The sequence below is a fragment of the Uloborus diversus genome, chromosome 6 (genome assembly GCF_026930045.1).
Source record: "Uloborus diversus isolate 005 chromosome 6, Udiv.v.3.1, whole genome shotgun sequence".
Classification (NCBI taxonomy): Eukaryota; Metazoa; Arthropoda; class Arachnida; order Araneae; family Uloboridae; genus Uloborus; species Uloborus diversus.
This window is the reverse complement of record NC_072736.1, coordinates 8,835,082-8,860,672: the sequence shown is the minus strand read 5'-3', so window position 1 is coordinate 8,860,672 and position 25,591 is coordinate 8,835,082. Positions and strand designations below refer to the sequence as shown.

Below are 25,591 nucleotides of genomic sequence, written 5' to 3'. Positions count from 1 at the left end.
TTATTTGTTTTTATGTTTTATTATCATTGCAACTAGCTCGTGACAAAAATTAACTTTTTAAATATTTTTTTCCTTTGCCCTAGTAAAGTTAAAAAAATAAACAAATTAATTAATTAAAAAACTCACAGGGTCACGAAATTCTTTTAAAAAATTACCTGTGGGGTCATCCACAAATGATGTCACGAATTGAGGGAGAGGGAGTCAGTGAAATTCTGACAGTTTGCAGCGACGGGATAGCAAGAAGCTTAACATTTTTATAACAATATGGTTCTGAAAACAGCGTGACGCGTGACGAGAAGAGGGTGTAAGTTGAAATTGGACAATTTGTGAAAACGGGTAAAGTTTAAAGGGTAAAGTTAGTAATGTGGCATTTATGGAGAGACGATCAAAAAAGGCTGAGAAACGTTGATCTAGGGTTCTTCATGAGCTTCTGTTCTATGCTGTCGTGGGCAGGTAAATGGCAGTATCTGCAGAAGTTAGTTTTCGAGATATTAAAAAAAAAAACAAATTTGACGTTTTTTCGCGCTTTTTTTCCCAATTGAAACCTAATAGGCAAACTTGTGCAATAAAAGTAACGTTAATGACAAAAGTGGAAAAAAAAAAGAACGAAAAATTTGCAGCTACTGCGTCTTTTACCTACTGAATATTCTATTGGTATTATTTTTGAGTTCGCAATTTCTGTAACTATTCATCTTTAATCACTCAGAATTTTTCGGAAAAAGTTCCTAAGTTCAATGTCTCTGAAAAAATGTCGTACTGTCGAGAATGGGGGATTCTTTGGTGAAGAAAAAATGTAGTACGAAGTGCGTATGATTGAGATGGGAGCGAATTAATTCGGTAAAAAGAATTAATTAACTCAATTTACTTACATTCAGACAATTCCAATGTTTTGTGCCGGTACCTTACTACAAATAAACTTTTTGGGAGTAGCATCTTGACTTACCTTGCTTCCCATCTTGACTTAAAGTTAATTCACGGGGATGCAGTAATGCCATCTAAAACATAACTTGCAAACGTCGCTAACTGCTAATATGAGTATCTGAGAACATCAGGGCCGCCGAAAACCGAGGCGAGCCCCTGGCCAGTTTGGTCGCCAGGATCTCATCCCCCCCCCCATAAGACTGATAAAATGTCTGCTGTTCTAATTCCATATGCTGTTCTGATTCTTAGTCAGGTCTTCTATAGGTCCAGGTCTACAGTTTTCGACTTTTCTGATACTGTGTCTCGTCGGCCCTGTACAGTATAACTTCGATTTGACGACACCCGATTCAACGATTCCCTCAATTTAATGGTACATTTCACTGGCCCGGATGAATTGAATGTATATGCTTCTCGATTTAAAGATATCCTTGATTTAACGATAACTTTTTCCAGTCCCTTGAAAATCGTTACATCGAGATTATACTCTATTTTATTGTGAAAAATTCTTAAGTTCAATATCGCTAACTGATATAATGTATTGTTTTACAAAAAGTTCCTATGCTCAAAATCGCTAATAAATATATTCATATCCTTCCCAGGAATCGGATCAGGAAGCGACACCGAAGATGATGAACATGTTTGTGGTAAATGCAGGGCAGAATTTCCCTCCCTGGCCGAGTTCTTGCAACACAAGAAGCGCTGTGTCAGCAAGAGGCCCGTCCTGCTGGCACCACTCGACGAGCTTGACGACAACAGCGACGACGAACTCGACGACATGGACGAATCCGACGACAGACTGACCCCTCCTCTTCTGGAGAAAGTCCGAAAACCCCGGGAATGGATCTGGGGCAAGAACCTGACCGACATCCACCCTCTGCTGCTACTGGCCCAACGCAGGCCGGACACCAATGTCACGCTGGAAGAGCTCAAGAACACGACAGTGGCAGTGGCTCAGCACGGACAGCTCTTGTCGAATCATCTGGCCTTGAGAGAATTTTTCTCTAGGTAATTTTTCAAGATTACTTCCCTCTTAGGCAATTAAACCCTGGCCATATGATCAAAAGAAAGAGCAGGAAGTCTTAATGATAGAATTAAGATTTGTAAAAGATACAATAAAAATGGCAAAAATCTTTACATCATTGTGATGGGTAAATGTTTCAACTTAGGAATGCTCGAAACATGTCTTGTGTGTTGGTTGATGAGACTTGGTATGAAAATCCTCGATCGCCTTAGTAATCAAAGATGTCCAACAAGGTCGCTGAACAACTCAAGGTGGAAGTCGTCAACCATATCAATGTATGAGCATGTAAAAAGGTGATTAAAAGGAAAGTGAAGTACTGAAAGCCATGAAGGTTATGTGCCGAGCAAGTTGGAACATTTACCATCGTTATGTGTGATTTGAAAATATATGCAACTTTATAAAATTCTTTAATGTCGTTTTAAAAATTTTAAACGTGTACCTAGTATTAAAATACATTGCGCGGCAATTGTTAAAATTTTAGTAAACAGATAGGAATTAGATTCAAAAACACTTGCTTCAAGGTAAAATGCCATGCGCAAGGCTGACGTATGTTAAAAAAATAAAAACACTCAAAAAAACTAGTGGACTTTTAACAACAAATGACCTTAATACGAAAACTTGTTATTGAGCTGATACGATCAAAGATCCCTGTTTTGTTTTGTTTGATTCTCCTTCCCCATTGCTCTTTTCTGAATCGAGCTATTTGGTAAGGCATCGCGGAACAGACTGAGCGTATATTATCAACATATTTTGAAGCAATTGCAAGCTACCAATGCATAACAAAAAGCTGCAACATATAATTGCCACTCACTACAGCAGCAGTCACATATCGTCAGTAAGCCATCTAATCCCAGAAATAATAGTAAGATATCTTACTGTTATTCTGAGGTGACGATATGGAGAAGTTCATTTGCCATTTAAGAGGACTTTTATAATTGAAGTAAACCCATTCAAGTGATTGAGTATTTTTTTAGCAGCAATATCTGGTGGAATACAGAAACATACCTCTCGAATTTCAGACACACCGGATGACTTGAGTTGAGCTATTATGTCCAGAAACACAAAAATAAGAAAATTCATATTCATTAAATTACCGCCCAATAGCCAGGGCTAAAGCAGAAACACATGAAATAGACCGCCAGCTCAGTCATTTCCAGCCGAAAACTGCAGTTTCGTGCTTTTTAGTACTCATCAGCCCGGCGTGACTCACTTTCCTATGCCGGGCTGATGAGTGCTAGGCACGAAACAGCAGTCCTCGGCTGGAAATGACTGAGCTGGCGGTGTATTTCAAGAAAATTCATGTTACGCGAACTGTACATTTCTTTCTTTTCTAGGTTCCACCAGAGGCATGTGGAATCACTGCAGCTAATCAAGACCATTGAGGACATTGTCCTGAAAACTGATGGAATGCCCGCACCGACAGTGGCTCCGCCTCCCCTGATCGGGACAGCCGCCCTGACGCCACCACAGAGTGCAGATGGCGGGCCTGCAGTGGCCTCTGCCTCTGTCATGGCGGCTTATCCTCAAGGGGGGAGAACGGGAAGTCTCAGCCCCATTCCACCACCACCTCCAGAGACGAACAACCTGGCGCTGCTTGAAAAACAGGCTGAGAGATATCTGCAAGACTCCATGTCCAGGAGGTCGTTTATGCTCAACGGAATTGACGAAGATTCTAGGTGCGTTTTAATTTTATTCTGTAGCAAAGCTCTGATGGGCTGTTTCGAATTTGCTTTTTTGGAAGAGAAATAATGTTAATAGGAATTAAATTTCAAGTTGGATGAAAGTTTTTTTTTCTAATGAACGACTTTTTTAAACTGCATAGATTGATGGATATTTTATGTACAGGATGTGTCGTTCCAAGCTTAGTGGAGTTCATAAGGACTGCAAAATAGGTTCAATTTTATTCAGGATAAAAGATAGAGTAAAGAATTTTTTGTAAATTTGACTTCTTTTGTCATAAAGGACAACTAGGTGCTTAAACTAGTATATCTAAGGGTCGTTCCTTTTCAGTTTACTTGACCAAGGTTCTTGCAACATTCTTTTAATTTTGTTCCTGAGCAAATATCAGTGGTTATTTTCATTTAAAAAAAATGACTTCTCGTAGTCGCAAAACTTCTTAAGAATGTAAAAATGACAAAAATGACTCTTTTAATGGAAAACATTAATAACTGCTTGTTTCCGATGTCCTTTATATTCAGTGGAGTTGACAGACACCGGATGGACCAACTCCATTCGGGAGTAAAGGCCACTGAAGACTTTTATCAAATTTGATTACTTTTAACAGTAAATAATTAGTTTTAACTTTGTAAAATTAATAGATAAATCTTCACAGGAGATGGCACTCATGTTTAATGTAGTAGACAAAGACTCAAGGTGGACTCAGCTTCGTTCAGCAAGAACAACAATTTTGTGGAAATTAGGCATTTTTTTTTGGAAACGAGAAATCACTTAAATAGTCACCCTTGAGGCCAATCACAATACCAGTTATTATGTAACACATAAACAATTCATATTAAATACATCAATGAGTCTAAATATTCATTTCTCTTCTTCCAGGGTAAAAAAATCCAAGTCTGACTCATCGGACCCGGCGCATAGGAACAGGTGCCACTTTTGTGGAAAAACTCTTGGAAGCGAAAGTGCTCTCCAGATCCATCTGCGATCGCACACTGGCGAGAAACCTTTCCGCTGCAACGTCTGCGGAAGTAGTTTCTCCACCAAAGGGAACCTCAAAGTTCACTGCCAGAGACACAGGGAACTCGGAGGGAGCAGCGACGAGCACAGACAGCCGGAACAGAACGACAGCAGGACAGAGAACCCTCCCTTACTTTTCGCACAAGATTCTGGGACAAGAGGTGAGACTTTTCTGTCATGGTAACAAATTGGCACATGAAACAAAGAATAATGCCATTTCATTTACGATTGCCTTGGAGTTGGATTTTGAAATCTTCTCTCGTAATGCTCTATACATTAGAGATGAGTTCGGGCTCATTTTTGAGAGCCCAGGCCCGCCCGAGCCCGAGTGATATTGTCTCGGATCAAAATCCGATCCCGAAGGAAAATTTCTTGTATCAAAAACCGAGCCTTCTACAGTCGGACCTGATCTCTCTGTTAATAAAAAAATGTTACGTCAAGTGTTTTTCATTAACAGAGAAAAGTTTCTAAATTTTCTTGAAATGCTTCACTTCAAATGCATTACTGTATGACATATTGCAATAGTAATCGCAAAAAACACTATAAATAAGCGTTAATTAATTAATTTATTTGTTTTTTTTTTGGGGGGGGGAGGAGGGGTAAATTTGACATTGATTGAGTTGATTTAAATGTTCCTTTCATTTTCTCACAGTAGGAAAATATTTATTTGCTTTGAATTTGTATGGAGATTGGCGATTGAATATCTGTGCTTGAGCATGAGCCCGCCCGAGCCCGAAACCTATTTTCTGTTATGGAGCCCGAGCCCGTCTCATCTCTACTGCACATCAATGTTCCGCATTCTTACGTTACTAGAAAATCGCCCGTCTAGATATGACGGGTGAAATTGCTTCTACATTTGATGTTCAAACAAATTCATGTTCTTAATAACGTTTACACTATTGTTAGCAGTAATATACATATTAAATTTCAATTTATTTTCTCCAATTTTGTTACGAAAGTTGTACAATTATACCCCATTGAAAATACGATCCGAAGGCCTATTGCATTGTGACTATTTCGTGTGCTAGGATGATCAACGAATTTCTTCGAGTTTTTTTTCATAGAATAATATTAATGCAGTAATCTTTTAATATGTGCCATAAGTTTTGTACGATTATTTTAAAGTTTTCGTTTTCCCTTTAGGTGAGACGAAATTAGAACAAGCATTGGATTTCTCATCAACAGTCAATGGACGAAGATCTCCAATGTTGGATTCTAACAGTCGTAGCATATCTCCAAACGATATGTCCAACTTCAGTGACAATTCCGACGAATCCTCGGACGAGAACATGACGGCCGAAAACTTTCGCGAGCTGAAAATCGATGTCGAACGATTTGACGACGACGATCATGTCGATTCAGACGGCATGGACGACGACGAATCCGAAATGGCGACTTCCCAACCATCGTTTGGGCCATCTCCGAACTTTGCCCCGTATTTCCTTCCAACTTCGTGCGAAAACTTTGTTCCTTCCACTTCGCAATCTGAGAACAAGAACTCGTCAAATGGAACGATCAATAATGGAGGGTCCGAAGCCATCCTCCAAGATCCTTCTTTTTACCAAGACCTGTTGCCGAGAATCGGCTCCAACGACAATTCATGGGAGAGTCTCATAGAAGTGACTAAAACTTCGGAGACCTCGAAGCTTCAGCAACTGGTGGATAACATTGAGCACAAACTGATTGAACCTAACCAGTGCATCATCTGCCACAGGGTTCTTAGTTGCAAGAGTGCGCTACAGATGCATTACAGGACGCACACTGGCGAGAGACCTTTCAAATGCAAGCTTTGCAGTAGAGCTTTTACGACTAAAGGCAACTTGAAAACGCACATGGGGGTGCATCGCACGAAACCAGCGACGCGGCTTATGCATCAGTGCCCTGTCTGTCACAAGCCGTTTCCCAACTCGCTTTTGCTACAGCAGCACGTCAGAAACCACACGGAAAATCCCTCGATCCAATTACCGCCACTCTACAATCCGAATGAAGACAGACCACCCACACTATTACCACCTTCTTATCCTAGACAGTTCCTGCTGCCTCCACAATTGATGAACGCTGAGCCTCTTGCCCTCACTAATTCCAAAACAAGTGAACAATTGAGAAACAATTCTACAAATGAATCTGTAATCAAGCCCACTGGCTTAGATAATAATAACGGTTCTCAAGTTTCTTGTGCTTCGCCAACACTCAGCACCGCAAGCAGTTGCTCTCCGTCATCTAACATTGCAGAAAGTCCCAAAGATCCAAAACCACCTGTTTTAGACTTAGCACGATCTCCTGAAGAGCAATCTCCCAAAGATACGGATGACTTGCCGGCTGCAGAAAGTTCGAAAGAAACAGAGAATGATCTGGAGAAAAGCAGAAATTCGAATAATAGTACTCCAGTAGACATGAAGTCGGAGTATGAGGCGAATATCAAATCTGTTTTAAATCATAATCAGTCACCAAGTAACATTTCGGACCATTCACCATTGAATGGTCAAGAAGCTGAAGATCAAAGCCCTTCTTCAGCTAAATTCCCACCGAAATTCTCTAGTCAACCGAACAATTCAATTGTGATTAGTCTTGCTAGTGACAGACCTCTACCAATGACTCTTCCGAATGACTGTCCATTACCATTTACTATTCATGGAAGCGACCGCACTTATCCAGCAATGAGTGTATCTACGTGCACATCAGACTACACAGCTTCCCTTGCTGCATTAGAAAACCACGTCAAAGGCATAACCAGCAACGTCACCCAACCATTACCTTTCCCACCTCACTTTGGTCTTGGTCTGAACGTATCTGGTTATTATCGAGACTTTGGCTATCCACCTAAACCTTCGAACATTTCTCCGACAGCAAGCAAGAACGGATCGGACGTTTCGGCAGACGACAGATCTACGCCCGGGGGTGTAGGAACGAGCGGCAAAGGAGAGTCACCACGACTGCCATCACTTCCCAATCACAGCACACCAAAGTCCGAGAGTAGTGTCGTGGGTGGACCTCTCGATCTGACGCCGAGGAATTCCCCAGCTTTTCAGCGCCCATCGCCGACGGACACGAAGATATACCTCCCATTGGCCGGTCTTCCTTTCGCTTCGCCCCACTCGCGGATGGGCACCACATGCAGGATATGTTTCAAGACGTTTGCTTGCCAGAGTGCACTTGAAATACACTACCGCAGCCACACCAAAGAGCGGCCGTTTCGGTGCGAAGTATGTGACAGGGGTTTTTCTACAAAGGGTAATATGAGGCAACATATGTTGACTCACAAAATCCGAGATCTCCCCTCGCAGGTATTCTCCACCAGTAACACTAACAGCTCGTCTTCGACTGTGAGTAGCTCTCAGAAGGAGGAGACGAACGGGGAGAGATCTCCAAAGAAGTCACCTGAAGAGTCAGCCCCTATCAAAAGACCCCCTGCAGAAAGTCCTGTACCAGTTCCGCAACCCAAACGAGCACCGGGCCAGCCGAAACACATGTGCGAGGTGTGTCACAAGCCCTTCTCCAGCGGTAGTGCTCTCCAGATCCACATGCGCACCCATACCGGCGACAAACCTTTCCAGTGTCACATCTGTCAAAGGGCTTTCACCACCAAGGGCAACCTGAAGGTGCACATGGGTACACACATGTGGAACAACAGCACTTCTCGTCGGGGACGTCGCATGTCGCTCGACTTAGGTCCTCTCCAGATTCCGCCCGGTGCCAAACCCGGGGAATTCCCTCAGGCGCCCTACTTCCCCTACCTCTCGCCCTTCATGAACGGGCTGCCGCCCCCTCCGCCCCAGCATCCCCCCAAGATGAACGAGATATCGGTCATCCAGACCGCGGGGATCAGCAACGGCCCCCCGCCCACCACCACTTCCTCCTCCTCCTCTGTGCCCCAGCAACCACTGGCCCTGCTCAGCGCAGCGTGCAAGCAGAGGGAAGAAAGCAGCCTAAATCAAAATCAAATACTGTCTCAGGGAAAGGACACTCGCCCGGCCATGACGCCCCCGGCCCCGGAGATGAACGTCTCCTGGCCCTGGAAGATCTCGTGCAATATCTGCAGCAAGATTTGCACGTCCTCCACAGAACTCGAAATGCACATCAGAAACAATCACTGCAAGAAAGAGACTTCAGACGCGCCCAATACCGCTACCCGGGCCGATTCTGTCGCTTAATCACTCCTTGAGGTTCATCAGTGTATTAAGTTCCTAAACACGCTAGTCGCTACGATTGAGTGACAATGGATACGAGCCCAGTTGGAAAAGGATGTTCCAAAAATTGTACTGTGATCCTTCGTGAAACAGAAGAACAAGTGTTTGTGTGTCGTTGAGACTCAGTGTAATATAAGTGTAATCTGTTATATAAACTTGTATTTGTGTACAAATCCATGAGATCAAAGCTGAATTTGAACTGAACCACCTAGTCTACATCTGCCGATTGTTTCATTAATCGGAAACTTTCGCTTAGAAATCTTCAAGTTTCGTATTCACCTGAATGTTTAGCTTCGCATAGGTGAGGAAAAACAAAGACTGCCGGAGTTCCTTCGTATGCTGAAATAGCATACGTTTCGTGTGTTCGGAATAGTTTCAGATTTATTTGGTGAAGTGTCCAAAACTACATTCGTGGGCAATTATTTACAAGAACTTTTTCTTTTGCTTTCAGTTATTCTGTGATACATTTTCTCGTTACTGCAGTTCGGTGTTGCGTAAATTCGTGTAGCTAGTTTTATTTATGTCAGTGCGGGGCAACATTTAAGTCAAAGCTGTTGGCTTCCGTTCTCTGTTCCTCATTGGTGTTATACCAAAATTAGTTTCTCATTTGATTTGTTTTAAGAAAGACCAGAACAAATGTATGAAATGAATTTGAATGCCTGAGTTTATTGAATAATTAATGTCAGTTTATTGAAAGAATGAATTATATGTAAAAATATAATATGTCCGTTGATTCTCCTTTTACAGAAAATAATTTGATTGATGATGATATAAAGAAATCATTATTCAATTATATAAAAAATCTCTTTTTTGACAGAAAATAATTTATTGATGACGATACAAAGAAATTCTTCTTTTTTTTTTGTTTTGAAAAATCTTATTTTCTTTTGAAAATTAGTTATATTGTTTAAATAATGAATAGAGCAGTTATAGAGAAATTAAGCTTAGTATCTGAGTTTATTAATTAATTACTGTGAGTTTGTTTGCTTGAAAACTGAAATGAACAAATATGAAACGTTATCATCAGTCTACTAATTTTCTTTATGACAAATGCGTTATTATATGATTTCTTTTTAAAATTATTATTGTTAGTAAAATATAAAATATATATTTTCTTTTTTTTTAATTTGTTTGAGTTTAATTGGCTTAAATAGTCAATGAAACAAGTGCATCAAATGAAATTTAGTATCTTGTGTTTATTTCAAATTGAAAAAGTCAATCCTACGTTCACTTATTCTCTTCATGATATGAAAGGATATTATTTGGTGGTGATAATAAAGAATTTATATTATTAGTAATTGTGAAAAAAAAATATTATCAAAGCCTTAGTTTATTTGTTGAAATAATGAAAGGAAGAAATGTATGAAACTAAAATTAATGTTTGAATTTACTGATAAATAAATTTAAAAAATCTTTTTTTTATTTGTTTAAAGAACCAATAGAATAATTGTATGTTAAATTAATGTTTGAGTATTGATAAATTGTCAGATTATAAAAATTAATTCATGAAATTTGTTTAAAGAATTAATAGAAGGAAATCTATGTGTAGGATGTTGGTTATAAGAATTTGTATTTTCCTTGTGGTGCAAAAGGAAATATTTGCAAACATAAACTTTACATAGATTTTAATAATTATAACAGATAAGCACAAATTCTGCATTATTATCTTATCCATATTTATTCATTGTTCATGATTTTATAAAAAAATATTTTATATGTGAATGTTCATCTCATTATCAATCCTTAAGTTTTTGAGAGTTTTGAGTCTAAAAATTTTATTTGGCATTACATAAAGCAAAATACTGCAAATATTGTTCATTCATTTACTTATAGTTTTTCTTTACAAAAAATTCTGAAGGAATCGGATGTTTTAAGTATCAACACGTGAGTGAAATTCATTATGATTTGATAATTCATTACTTTTGTTTTTTTTTAATGTTAAATGTCATTTGTTATCATGCAAAATCCCCCACCTCTTCCTTTTGTTTTGATTAGAAACAAAGAAAAATAAATAAAAATCATAATCATAAAACAAATTGTTTTTGTCAATGATAGCTACAACAGAGACACCAAACCACACACCAACCCAAAGGAACTAAAATAGTTCCTTATGCATTTGATTGTTTCAATTTCAAACCATGCACTTTTAAATAATGCAATTATTTTTTTCGATGCACTTGAATGAATCGAAAATCGCATGAAATTGAAAAGTTCAGTAAACGTCAAAAATCGAAACTAATTTGGTTAGCTCGGATTTTCAAATTGTCCGGATTTTTCGAAAATAACCAAAACGGTTTGGAAAATAATATGCAATTTAATCGAAAAAAGTGGTTATACAATGTCTGACCATAACATACAATACGTATTACATAACGGCTGCAATATGTAATTTCATATTAAAAAAAAATTAACTCTCTTTGGTTAAAGAAAAAAAATAAAATTTACAGTTCTGTATGTTCTGTGTGAGGAACTATGTACAGTAATTAAACAAATAAAATTGAATTTGTGGTGGACCCAACAATATAAACTTTAACTTTCTGCTAAAAAAACTTCTGGAAAATAGAAAGACTTCACTCAACGAAAGTTGGATTAATTTCTTTAAGGAAAAACCGACTTAAACTCAATTTAAAATCATGCTGGTTTTTGACGTCCATGCACTTTTCGACGTTTTACTTTAGATTTTTTCAAGTGTGCATTCTTGTAGATCTTTATTAATTGTTTATATGCTTATGTAAGTGCAATTTTTTTTTTTTTAATTTTGATTGTATTTATAGTTTATCTTCAATCATTATATTTAATATTATTTTACACTATTTACTCAAAGTTGCGACTTTATTTTCACTTATTTATGCAACCAATTTTGTTGGTTTGAGAAGTTTTCTAAAATGTAAATAGTTTTTCGTAAAACGGCCTGTTATAAGAGACAGAACAAGTTATTTAAATATGATTATGTTTCATATCATAGGAATTTTTAATTTTCCAAGTAGCCTTTATCAGCAACACTCCAATCACACTCCACCAAAATAAATTTAAAAATTTATTCTAAATTTATTATATTTTTAACTTAAAGCAAAGAGAAAAAAAAGCATGTAGCTGAATGGAACTTATTTTTTGGTGATCGACACTATTTTACACCATTCTGCACAAATAGTTTTAAATTAATTTCATTAACTTTTGCAAAATATGCCCGCTGATATATTCTTTAATATGATGACATCTTCTTTAGTTTATCCTATAGTATTTTTTTTAAATTTTCTACAGCAAACACGATTAAATTATAAAACTTATTTGATGATAATGTAATAGATAATGTGTCTCTCAGTTAAACGTAAAAATGCATGAAGTTTTGGTCGATGTAAACGATCTTTTTGTTTTAAATATTTGGAGAATTACTTCTCCATTGTATATGAATATCCATGTGAAATTTTGTTATCAGTTTTGCCGAGTAATAGTTGTTTCACACTGGAAGCGACAATGACAAAATACGTTGTCAACATACGTTGTTTTGGTCGATGTAAAACGATCTTTTTGTTCTATATATTTGGAGAATTACTTCTCCATTGAATATGAATATCCATATGAAATTTTGTTATCAGTTTTGCCGAGTAATAGTGATTTCATACTGGATGCGACAATGACAAAATACGTTCTCAACCCTACTGCTATAAACTGTCGTTATGACGTTCGCCAACATCTTTTCTGTTTAATATTAAGCCACCACAAATTAAATCTTCTTTTATTTTAACGGTAGAATTAATGACAGTGGAGGACAAGTAGAAAATTGCAATACCAGACAGCATTAGAACCAAAGATTGGGAGCAGAAAGGTGGTGGCAGTGATTTTGTCGCCGTCGCTTCCGGTGTGAAACCAGCATCAAACTAACCACGAGAAAATTCTTTCTTTCTGGATGTTGAGCAGAGTTGAGTCATTCTTTTGCTGAATGTGTCACGTAGTTTTTACCAGAAGAGGTTGCTCTCAATGTTGCATTCATGCTGTTCATAGCTGTTGGTATTTATCCGGCTCGCTCTGGCGGGTCGTTAAGAGTCATATCACACCTGTACAGAACTACCCGCTAGAGGTGTTGGTCTATATATCTTGAAGACTGAAATTTAATAAATTTTTTTGTCAATTCAAACTACCCTTGTTGTTTCTGTCATTATTCTATAGTGCAATCAGGGAGACTTGGTAGCGGAAATAAACAAAGAGGGTTGCTGTTTGGCGCCAAGATTTGTAACTTTTATGAATTACTCATTGGATTGGCGATTTTTCCCAGGAATATTTCGCTTATCTACAGTGCTGGCCGAATTATTAGACTAAGACTGTTTTAAAACCCAATTCTTTATTGATTACTTACTATAGACACATTAACGAGCAGTGAAATAATTATCCAATATTTAGTATGCATTCCCTTGTTCTTGATGAGCATTTTAAGTCTTTTTGGCATACTTTTCACAAGGTTTACACCATTTTTTAACTTTTTAAAAAAGGAGGTAAAAAATTGTTTATACTCACTATTATATATACACAAATGCACATACTCACTAATTACCTAAAACTAACTTTAAATATAACAGACCACACTAATAAAAAGAACTAGTGAACTGTTGAAGCTGATTGAGGTTATGTTACTAGTAGGTAGATAAACAAAGAACAGAAAGCAGACAGTGCTGCCACCTGCAAACATTAAACTATGCTAAAATAACGTAATAATCAGTGTACAGTATGTACTGTACTTTAACAGTAAAATAAATAGTATTTTAGTACAAATAGTGTACAAAAAACAGAAGAAAAACTCTTTAGTCTAATAATTTGGCCCTCACTGTAATTCGTGCTGTTTTAGATAAACTAACGCAAAGTAGACAACAATATCGCCAAGTGTCACGTTGCTTTGTTTACTTCCACTATCAGTTCTCGCTGAATTCACTATAACTCTTAATTATAAGCAAAACTCGTTTAGAGAGAGAGAGAGAGACTCCTCCACTTCTCCCCCTAATGGTTGCAAGACCTTCTCGTTTTAGGCGGGAGATGTGGAGCAACTAACATTTATTTTAAATTTTGAGAACATCATCGGAAAAAAAAAATCTTGAACATAATTGATTACAAATTTCAGAAGAACATACTTGCCAACTCTACTGCTTTTAACGGGAGACTCTCGTTTTTTACTTCCATCTCCCGATTTCCCGTTTTTTACGATTTTCTCCCGTTTTTGCAGTTTTTTCAGTTAACCATCAGAAAGTTTCACTTTCTTCTCAACAGATGGCGCTCTTTTCTAGTCTACCAATGCCAGGGAAAGGAATTTTTCTAATTAACTCATTTGGAAAAAAAAATTTTTTTTTTTGGAAGCTTTCCAACGAAGCACGTGCTTTGCCGAAAATCGCAACAAATTTCAATCCTTTTGCATCTTCAAAATATTTCAATTATATTGAAAGTTTGAAGTTATTTAACATGTGCTACCCTATACCTACTTATTTTATATTTTATTTTCATTATAAATTTTTTTTTTCGGATTTTAGTAATTAAATTTTTTCTACCTCCTATTTTGGTAGAGACTGGAGAATGTACAGAACTTATAGCAAATTCACTCATTATTTGGTTTCTCCTTTGCAGTATATTTTTCTTGCTGCTACCAATTAGCTTACATCTGCAAAAAAGAAAGAAAAAAAAAGAAAAAACTATTTTACTTTAAATTTAGGTTTCATGTTATTTAAAAGAATGATTTAATAATTCTGTTGTGAATATATGTCGCTGGTAAATCACCCATCTACCTCTAGGAAAATCTCCTGTTTTTTTTTCTTTGAAGGTTGGCAAGTATGAAAGAATCAGTTGAAGAAAACATTGATATGAATTTCCCATAACACAAATTTAAAATACAAATGATGATGCTGCCATGACTGAACAAAAAATGAGAACTTGCTATGACTGATTAATTACAAAATAAAATTAACGTTAAAACATAACCTAAACAGACTTTATTACATATAATAAATTAACTAACAATTAAATAATCAATAATAAGTATTAATTATTGAATAGAATGTAATTCGTTTTAAGTTACAATCTATTCATTGCTGAATGTTATTGAGCCCATACGCAGCACTACCGAAGGGAGGAACGGAATAGGTTGGACACCTGTATTGCCAACCATAATTTGGGTTTTATAACCTCAAGTGGTAGCAGTGGAGGTGAATACCCGTACAAACCATCATACACATGGATGACTTCACAGCAGATTTATCGTGCACCAATCGTACAGGGTTCGTACGCTCCTTCAAAACTCCTCCAATACTCATTCCTTTAGAATTTTTTTTGAAGGGCCCTTCATACTCCTTCATTTGTGTTTTAACTCCTCCTTTTTTAGTTCAAGACTACATAAATCTTCCTTTATAACAGTAACTTAAAATACTTCAACGATCGACAACTTAAGGGTCGATCGGTATAAGGGCGATTTTAATGTAGTAATTTCATATATTTATGTTTTTCATCAAGGGGTGATCTACAAATTGATCACAGAAGTCATAAAAGTTGAAGGTGAAAGTATTATTAAATGGCTAAGACATTTCATAAGTGAAGTAAAACATGTTTAATTGGTGCTTGACATTTTTTTTCAAGTTGTATGATTATTGCTCCACCACACTCTCAGCAGCAAAAGTCAGTTTGTCTAATTATTATTTAAATATTTAAAAATACGTAAATAGATGTACTATATTAAGTAATTGTGTTTAAAAAAAATGTTTACTAAATCGCAGCAGATATTGTAAAAAGGGTCATCCACAAGTGATGTCATGCCTTGACGGGGAGACGGGTTAATGAAATTGTGACAAGGGGAAGAGAGAGGGTGACAAAAAGGGACATCACACTGTTAGTATAACAATGTGTTTATAAAAATTATGACATGTGACAAGAGGGGTAAGTTGAAGTGTGACACTTTGTGACAAAGGGGGAAGGGGTCAAATGTGTCGAAAAAAAGTGTGATATCATCACATCATTTCTGGACAGCCCATTAGCACACACACACACACACACTCCTTCATAACTCTTCCATTTTATTTCTGAAATTGAGTACGAGCCCTGATCGTAATTAGCGTACACGACGGGTTTTGGTCGGGTCAAGGACAGAACTGGCAAATCCTCCGATTAGACAGAGCGTTTATTTGATCGGACTTACTACCCTGAACCAGCCGTTGCTAGGAAGATTTTTATTATATGTTTCAATGCATAAAAGTATAAGGGAAAATTATTGAAGTCCAGTGTTTAAACCATACGCTACTGCATGGGTTGCAAGATGCAAGACCTTCCGTCTCAGGACGAATTTCTGTCTTGGACAAAATTTCCGAGACGGAGGTCGGGACGGAAAGAAATTCGATGACTTTCCTTCAGTTTTTACTTAAAAAAAAAATTGCCAGCGCTCTCCACCCACCTCTTTCAATAATATTTTTGAAGATCGTCCAATATTGTGATTTTGGGACTATCAGTTTGAAAAAAAAAAAAAGATGTAAGAGAGTCCCTGAACATTTCCTTTCCCTGAACTTTACCAAAATGGCTTATCATTGCGTTTTTTGATCTTCAATTTAAAAAAAAATCTGGAGGAGAGCCCCCCAGATCCCCCGTTACTGGTGGTTTTTAGGTTTTTCGAACTACGATATCATTACGCTTACATAATTTAATCTAGGTCCATATTGTTAGAAAAGTCAAAAGCGAAAAATTCAAAGTAAACACAGATTCCAAAACTTCCATTGTCAAAATCTACAACATTTATGCTCATAAATTTTTCAACATGTGGGGGGAGGGGGGGGGGGGGCTCAAAATATTTTCCGTCCTGAACACATCACCAAACTTGCACCCATGCGCTACTGTTATTATTTACTTGTTTATTTACATACATAAACTGGACTTTCAGTGCATTCAATTACTAGTCTATAACGAAAACAGCTTGTTACAGCACATTAGATGTTAAAACTAGAATATTTTGCTTTACTGAAACCTTAACCGCAGTAATGTCGAAACCGGCCCCACCCCATCCCATATATTGTCGTCTCAGAGCAACAGTAAGACATCTAGTCACATACTTCTGTTGTTTTGAGGTGACAATATGTACGTTTATTTTAAGGTGTTCGTCAGCATTTTATCGTCGCCTCTGAGCAACAATCTCAAGAATAACATTAAGGTATCCTACTGTTGCTTTGAGGTGACGATATGTACGTTTATACCGTAAGGTGTTCGTCAGCATTATATCGTCGCTTCTGAGCAACAACCTCAGGAATAACATTAAGGTATCCTACTGTTGCTTTGAGGTGACGATATGTACGTTTATACCGTAAGGTGTTCGTCAGCATTTTATCGTCGCCTCTGAGCAACAATCTCAGGAATAACATTAAGGTATCATACTGTTGCTTTGAGGCGACGATATATCGGAACGACGCCATAAACGTCACACTCAGCTCTAATCCCAGGGCACACATGGAGGACAATTAATATACTTTATATACGGTCCCAGCGCTAACTCAACGATACACTATTACTATATGCACGATGGTCGGAAGGGCTTTCAGGTGCGCTGTAGTGACCTCTCAAGGTCAGGAGTATTAACCTATAAGCAGTCTTAAATTTTGAGAAGCGCCAGAAGTCGAATGGGCTAAATTCGTTGAGTGAGGCGGATTTGGACTGACCGGAACACGTTTTTCGGCTGCAATCTCACGAAGCAGAGGATTTTGTGAGTTTTGGACTGATCACTAATTCAGAATCAGTTTGAACTATCCTCAGTTCGAAAAGCAGTTCAAATTATCGGAATCGAAAAGACTTCGAATTAAATTCATCAATTCCAAATCCATGAAACATTTGAAACATTTTGTTAATCAAAAAAATAAAAAATAAATAAATAAAGAAAGAGAATTAGCTACAGTTTAGTGCGACCGATAATGCGTAAGTGTCACAAAAATATTAAAAATACAAGAACACACAAAAATTTTTCCTATATGATATATCTAAATGCAATGAAAGTATTCACAAAAACACAAAGCATAAGTTGAAAAAAAGTTTTTCATTACCTAAAAATCCAAGTTATAGCGACATTTTTTAAAAATTTTGTCGACGTTAATTTCTTTTTTCCTGTTAGACATTAGTTTTCGTTAAGGTATTTTTTGTGTTTGACAAACCTTCATTCAAATTTGCATTTTTCTCGTTTCAAACCTGAAACTTAAGGGGGGAAAAATGACATTTTCCCAGAATTTTTTTAATTGCGAAGCTCGAAAAAAGTCGAAGGGATTTCTTAGAACTGTCTCCGCTCATTATTAAGAACAAAACAAAGAGAGAAAACTCGTTTTTTCCACTTTAATGAACCCCGTCAATAACTTTGCAGTTCATAATTATTTTCTTTTCATCACAATCCATAGTCGGTAATTAAATGATGTTTTTTCATCTGCTCCTGCTTTTTTTCGCACGCACTCATCAAGAAACTCGAATTTGAAAAGTTATTTCTTTTGCAAAGAAATCTTTGTTTGCAAATGTTTTTTCCCCAGAATTATTGATTTCTTCATCAAACAAACTGCTTTACTTATTATTTCTGATAAAACATTACATTTTTTCCAGCTATACAATCAGGAGCAATTCAGAAAATTGAACTGAGCAATAAAAAAGATGACAATTAATGTTTTTATTTCAACATTAAGAAAACGGAATATAATTTTATACACAGGCATATAAGGCAAAATGAAGGGGACATGTTTTTATAAGGTTTGAAATTTTGTTGACTTTGATTTTGTCAGCAGATCATTGGTAAATTGGGAAATCAGATGCATTTTTTCGTTGGGGAAAAAAGCTTTTAGGATAAGATAAATAAATAGAGTACTTAATAAACAATTTCAAGCACGTCAGCTTATGCCACAACAAGCGGGGGGGGGGGAATTGCAGGAGTAAGTCTGATGAAAGGGCAATTTTATGCCATTGGTTAAAAAATACTAATTAAGAGAGTAAAAGTTTTTCTGTCTGTTCTTACAGAAATTGCACCTTCCGAGACTTTTCCAGCCTATTCAGATGGTGGGTAGAGTCCTTGTCACTGGCACAACCAAAAAATATTTTTAGGGGGGCTTTAAACTATTTTTAGGGGGCGGGCTTTAAACTATTTTTCTTCATTCAAATTTAGTGTCAATTCTTCAATAGTCAAGATAATTTTTCTCTTTCTCTCTACATTTATTCATGGACTGTTTGACCACGGATTGTGTGGAATTGGCGAACGTCCAGTTAAGGCGAGTCTATCTGAATGAGTGAGAAAAGTAATATTTTGATGCGCGTGTTCCTCTCATTTGAATGTGATTCTGCTTAATTCAGAGCTTAACACGCATCTGCAAAAACTGGCATCCCTGAAAACTAATAGATCGTCTATTTCCGCCTGTAAACCGGATGTTTGCCTTTCCATACAATCCGTGGTCAGATAGTATAATATATATGTATATGTCTGTGTTTGGATTTTCTTACCCGTAACTTTTTCTACCAAGTATTAATTATATAGTTTTCATACAGAATAGAGAGAGAGAGCTAAAGAAACTTCTAGTTTGTCTCTGTTTGGGTTTTCTTACCCGCAATTTTTTCCACCAAGTATAAATTATATAGTTTTCATAGAGAATAGAGAGAGAGAGAGCTAAAGAAGCTTCTAGTTTGTCTGTGTTTGGGTTTTCTTACCCGCATTTTTTTCCACCAAGTATAAACTATATAGTTTTCATAGAGAATAGAGAGAGAGAGAGAGAGCTAAAAAAGCTTCTAGTTTAGGAAAGGATTGGTTATTACTTGAATATGAGCGCGTTGAAATAGGGCGTCCGTTGTCCCGGTTTTGAAAAAGTAATGGGGTTCAGGGACTTCCTCGATCGATTAACATCCCCTTCCCGGTGTTTTGAAATCGAAGTTCCAAGATATGTTCTTACGTGGGAAGGAAAATAGCACCAACTGTAAATTTTTCATTTTTTTCAACTATTGTATTTGAACGTCATTGGAAAAACTTGCTTATTGGGTCTCCACTGAGAATAAAGCGCGAAAAAAGCGTTCGGATGTTAGCATAGAATCCAAAACGATTTTCTTTCAAACAGTGAGTCTTGACAGCTCGAAGTTTATAAATCGAATCTTCCTTTATCTCAAAGTTTTCATTGGGTTCCAAACTTTTGAGACTGTTGTGGAAAATTCCCATAAGTCGAACTACCAATAACACGAACGTTTTAACCGGTCCCTTGGGACTTCGAGTTATCGAGAGTTGACTGTATCTCAAAAACTTATTTCTGCAGACAATGATCTATACCTTCCACGGCTCTTTTCTAAGAAAGGACATTTGTAAAAACATTCCACTCAGCATTCTCTGGTGAACCCTCCCTGTGGTTGCGTCACTGCACCTTGTGTAGGTCACAACAATAATTTTAAAATTGAATTTATCTAGTGACCACAGTAGTTCTTGCTTTATCAGTCAAGAGGCAACTATTCTGCAATGTTCAGCTGCAACCCGAAAAAAGGAAGTCACCCCCCCCCTCCCATGGGCGGATTTAGAATTTTTTGAAAGGGGGGGGGTCAAGTTTCAATGGTCAGTGTGTTATACCGTATAAAAAATCAGTTAAACGGGGATGAACATCCCCCCAAGAGTGTGGACATTCCCTCATATGCTACGAACCCCACCCACCACCAAATGAGATCAAAACCCTTTCAAATTACCCCCTAAGTATTTCAATGATGTAACCTGTGCCATGGATCATATCGCTCCAAATTTTCACTAAAAATCATTTTTCTTTAGGCAGACAGTTACCGTATAAAACAGTTGGATAGATTTACGTAAGTATTTTATAGCACTCATAACGTGTGGTTTGAAGTGGAAGAGTGCTCTGAAAAAACTTTAAGCTCATTTGAGGTGATTTTTCTTTTGAAAATGAACAACACCAGTAAACGAACTCAGTCATATCCTTTGGATTATGATGTACTGGGAAGAAAAACCCTACAGAACGAAGCAAAAAAAAAAAAAAAAAAAAAAAAATTGAATTTTGACCTCTTGAATTCAAATTATGTTTTTCGCAATCACGAGTGTGTGTGTGTGTGTATGTAGGCTTGTGTGTTTATGTGTGTGGGGGTTTGTGTGTATGAGGTATGTGTATGTGTGTGTATATGTGTGTAGGTGTATGTATGTATGTGTGTAGGTGTGTGTATGTGTGTAGGTGTGTGTATGTGTGTAGGTGTACGTATGTATGTGTATGTGTGTGTATGTGTGTGTAGGTGTGTGTATGTGTGTGTAGGTGTATGTATGTGTGTATGTGTTTGTTTGTATGTGTACGTGCGTGTATGAATGCGTGTAAGTGTAGGATTTTAACGCAACCCCGAGACGGTTTTCGCTAGAGGAGCAGCATCGTGAGGCGGCCGTTCGACGGTGATGCTGCAGAGGGTGCTGGTGGGAAAATAAAATGATAGCGCATCAAAACAGTCAAATAAAAGCAATAAGCAATCGTGATGGCTCAAAAAAAAAAAAAAAAAAAAAAAAAAAAAAACATTAATTCTATATACTTTTCTTCCATATTACAAATTTGAAGTTTGAATACTAATAATAATGAAATTATTGTCACACGGGGTTCAGCTGACACTTTGACCCTCCCCTGAATCCGCCCTTGTCCCCACCCACACCCCTTTAGATGGCTCTGCTAATTGTTATATACTCTTGGAATAGAATTGCACAATAGAATAAGATTTTTTTAAAAAGAAAAATAATAGAAATTATTATTAAAGGCAACGAAAAAAAAAAAAAAAAAGAATTAAAGAAAACGGGAACAAGCAAAAAAACAACTCGGCCCCCATTTATCAAAAAAGCTCTTTCTCCTTTCCAATTTCAAAATTACACGCCGTAATGGCTAAATCAGAAAAGCGCTTCTTCAACCCCCCCCCCCTCTCCCCAGCAGACAGTCACAGGTAAAAGAGAAAGAAGAGGGAACCTTATAAACCTCCCACCATAATAATAATAAAAAAAAGTGTCTCTGGACAAAAAAAAAGGTTCCAATTTCGCTCTTCTGGTTTTGGGATCGATGGCCATCAAAGGCCCGTTCATTTGAAGAGGGCCTGAGTGACGGCTTAATAGATGGCCTCTTGCCGGACGTCGCAGATGACCAGTCATTAAGGCAGATATTACGCCGGGGAGCCCTAATCCAGAGAGATGTAATCAATAACTTTTTGCGAAAGAAGAGACGGACGCTTCTTATATGATACTGGATACTAATTGGCCAGGAGTGCATCTTCGGCTTTTATTTTTTCAGAACGGAGGGCTCATTTGGGAGGAGGGTTGGGGGGGGGGGGGGGGGGGGGGGAGTGGCACTTTTTGGAGCAAGAACGCTTATAACAAACCAGTGGCGTGGCGAGAAATTTCTCGTACAGGGTTTCTTTTATTCATTTTGACGCTCATGCAGATAGACAGATATGTATAGATATAAATAAACATAAATAAATAAATACAGTAGTACCTCCTTTAAGGGACACCTCCGAATAAGGGACACCTCTATTTAAGGGACACTTTTTCTGGTCCCAGTCCCTTTGAATAGGAACCTCCATGTGTTTGCCTCTCATTAAGGGACACTCTATTTAAAGGACAGTCACAGAGAAAAATTTCTTATAAATGGATTAGAAATATCAAATTTATACTGGAATTCAAGGTCCACTTTTTGTTCTAAAATTAACTGGTAAAAGTTTGTCTGGATATTAACATAAAAATTAAGAAAAATGTATTAAAGCATAAATGTACATTCATGCTTTTTCCTCTCAATAATTTCTTCATATGGACCTGACAGATAGGGTGCCGCCCATGACAAGCTTCGTATAGAAACATTTAAATGTGGTCACACTGTTTAAAATGCAAGATTTGTAAGGACGCATACGAACCCCGGTTTTTCATTGGAAATTACATAACATCCAACAAATCCATGTAACACATTAATTCAAAATTGTAATTTTTGAAAACCAGTTACAAAACTTAGATGCTTTATTTATTTATTTTTTTTCAAGTTTGAAAATTCTGAATTTTATTTTATAGATATGAAACATTTTCAATACTCCCATCTTATATGTTAGTAATTTACATTTATTATGATATAATACTCAGTTAAGTACACAACATACATCAATTCATCTACCTCCGAATAAGGGACACCTCCATTTAAGGAACAGTTTGTCCAGTCCCCTTAGTGTCCCTTATTGATAGGTTCTACTGTAGATATAGATAGAGTCATAGATAGTTATAAATAAATAGCCTAGATACAGATGGATATACCGTATTACCCCACATTATCCGGCATGCCGCAAAATTCGGCGGTCACCAGATTTTCAATAACACTTGCCTGGTCTTTTCCGGCATGCCGGAAAAATCGAGGTTAGGAAAAAAATATTACTATATAAAAAATATATGTTCAGCTTAAAAATGAATATAAGTACTATACCGAGGGTTCGAAAATATCCGATATTTTGATACATATCGGATATTTTGATATATATCCGATAGTTTCAAGCAGCACAAATTAAAGTCTTCAAAATAGTAATTGCATCCTCAAATCACTCTTTATTTTCGTATATTGTTATTACAATATATAGACTTAAAATTAAAGATCCTTTCATTATTTATATAATACTAGAGTACCCGACAGACATTGTTCTGTTCAAACTTTGTAAATTGAAAAGTTAAACTATCAAGTGTTTGAACCGTTCTGTTGAAAAAAATTTCAGTGACTAAAAGTACTTCTTTTGACTGAGATATTTCTGGAGTAAAAAATGTCGCTTTTTCCAATGGTGTCAAAAATAAAACTGTGTGACAATTCCTTCACTTTTTATTGATAGATTTAATGAAGAAAGTATTGCCAAAATTTCAGCTAAGCCTAAAAAAGTTCGAGATTAAAACGCAAATTGCTCCCGTCGTAATGAAGTTAGAGCACTGGAGCAAATTGCTTAGAACGCGGAAAACTCTACCCTTTACAACGATATAAAATATTAATGTATGCAAGTAATTTTTCACCCCTTTAATAGCCAATAATAGGCAATTTACGTGAAATTTGGGTTTAAATTGGAATAAAAAAAGAACTATTTATCGGATTTTTTTCGAATTATAGCCTATGTTACTCAGTAAGAAGGCACCTTTCATACAGTGAAAGAATTTTTAAAATAGATGCAGTGATTCTGGAGATTACCTCGAACATATAAACACACAAAAATTCGTCCTCTTTCTTTATAATATTAGTAAAGATTTCATTTAACATTTTTATCAATTTTAATGGAGTTAATTTCGCATTAGCTGTTTTACTCATTTTTCTTCTGTTAGCTACTTTTACGCAGTTATATGATTCAGAAGTAAAAACTATAAATTAGTCGGTGCACAGTCAAAAGACATTTTCTTTTTTTCTGATCAATGTTCAATACTTAATTAGGCACTTTTAGTTAATTAAAACTGTTACATTACTAATAATTTCATGTGTGTGTGTGTATATATAAAGTAAAAAACGAGCTCAATTCAAATTAGCGTGAATAAAATAATTTTTGATCTGTTGCCATTTTTTTCTGGACCGCGAACAAATAAAATTCTTACTTTTTGCTTGGAAGCAAATTTTTCCCTTTTGATTATTTTTTGGCCATTTATATTTCTTTTTTGTTTTGGACTTCCAGCAGATGATAATCAATGATTTTAGTTGTATTAATAGAGGGTTGCGTTTAATTTGTTCGGGACTTTCAGATTTGCCGTTAATGAAATTTAAGAACCGTTATTTTGACGAGAAAGAGATTTTTTTTCGATTATTTAAGCCTAATTGTTGATCACGCGTCGCATGACAGAACTTCAATTTTCAAAGTAGATCGTGCAGAGCCGGGCAACGCAGCCAGGGGCGGATACAGAAAAATCTCTTGGAGGGGGCACGGGAAATTGAATAGTCTTCCCTCCCCGCCGTCTCCTTCGATGTTTAACAACAAAGTTTTAATGACTTTATTTTTAAATGTGCGTGTTTTTTCATTTTTTCCCTCTAGGATTCCTTCAGGTCAATGAATCTACTTCTAAATACATGAATATTATGCACTAATATACTTTGAATGTGGACGGAAAACATCTTTAACTTTTCAAGCCATTTAAATTAAACCCAATATAATGTCACCGAAATGCTAGACAATGAGCGGCTTTACTTAGGAATATTGTCATAATGATTATAACACGAGGGCAAGGTTATTAAATAAACCCATACCTCGCTTGAGTTTTTTTAAATTAATTTATAAAGAAAATCATGACTTCATAACATATAAGTTTCACTGAAGGATTCAGAAACTATTTCTGTGTGAATTTCAAAACAGTTGCTGATTTGTTTTTAAAGCCATGATACAGTTGAGACAACATATTGATACTCCATGCCGTTTCCATTAAAAATCATGATTTTCCCAAAAAAGTACCATATGATTTCTCTTTCATATTGTATTTCTAATAAGCTGAAAAAGAAATCTATTATTATTTCGCAGATAGGTTCCTGTATCAAAATGACTCTTTGAGGTGCGTCTACACATTAAAAAAAAAAAAAAAAAAAAAAAAAAGTTTAATTATTGATACAATGAAAGAAGAATAATTAGTAGACAAATCGCGATAATACGGTCCCTTGAATTCGAAACCAGTGAGTTAAATGTATTCTGCAACTCTGGGCCTCTGACTCCAGTAATACTTCTTTAGCAAACAAAAATGCTTTTATCAAAATTTGCTGTGTGTGTTTTGTGTTCTTTTTAATAAACTACGAAAAAAAATGCAAAAGAA

The 25,591-nt window shown here is 36.5% G+C and overlaps 1 protein-coding gene across 1 annotated transcript; it reads left to right on the top strand.

Moving 5' to 3' along the window:
• Window positions 1–362: 362 nt before the first annotated feature.
• LOC129224185 (sal-like protein 4) lies at window positions 363–8,787 on the top strand. The gene is made up of 5 exons (XM_054858603.1): window positions 363–453; window positions 1,521–1,926; window positions 3,277–3,618; window positions 4,499–4,797; window positions 5,780–8,787. The coding sequence occupies exons 1-5, from the start codon at window positions 363–365 to the stop codon at window positions 8,785–8,787; spliced, it is 4,146 nt and encodes a 1,381-aa protein (XP_054714578.1).
• Window positions 8,788–25,591: the final 16,804 nt, after the last annotated feature.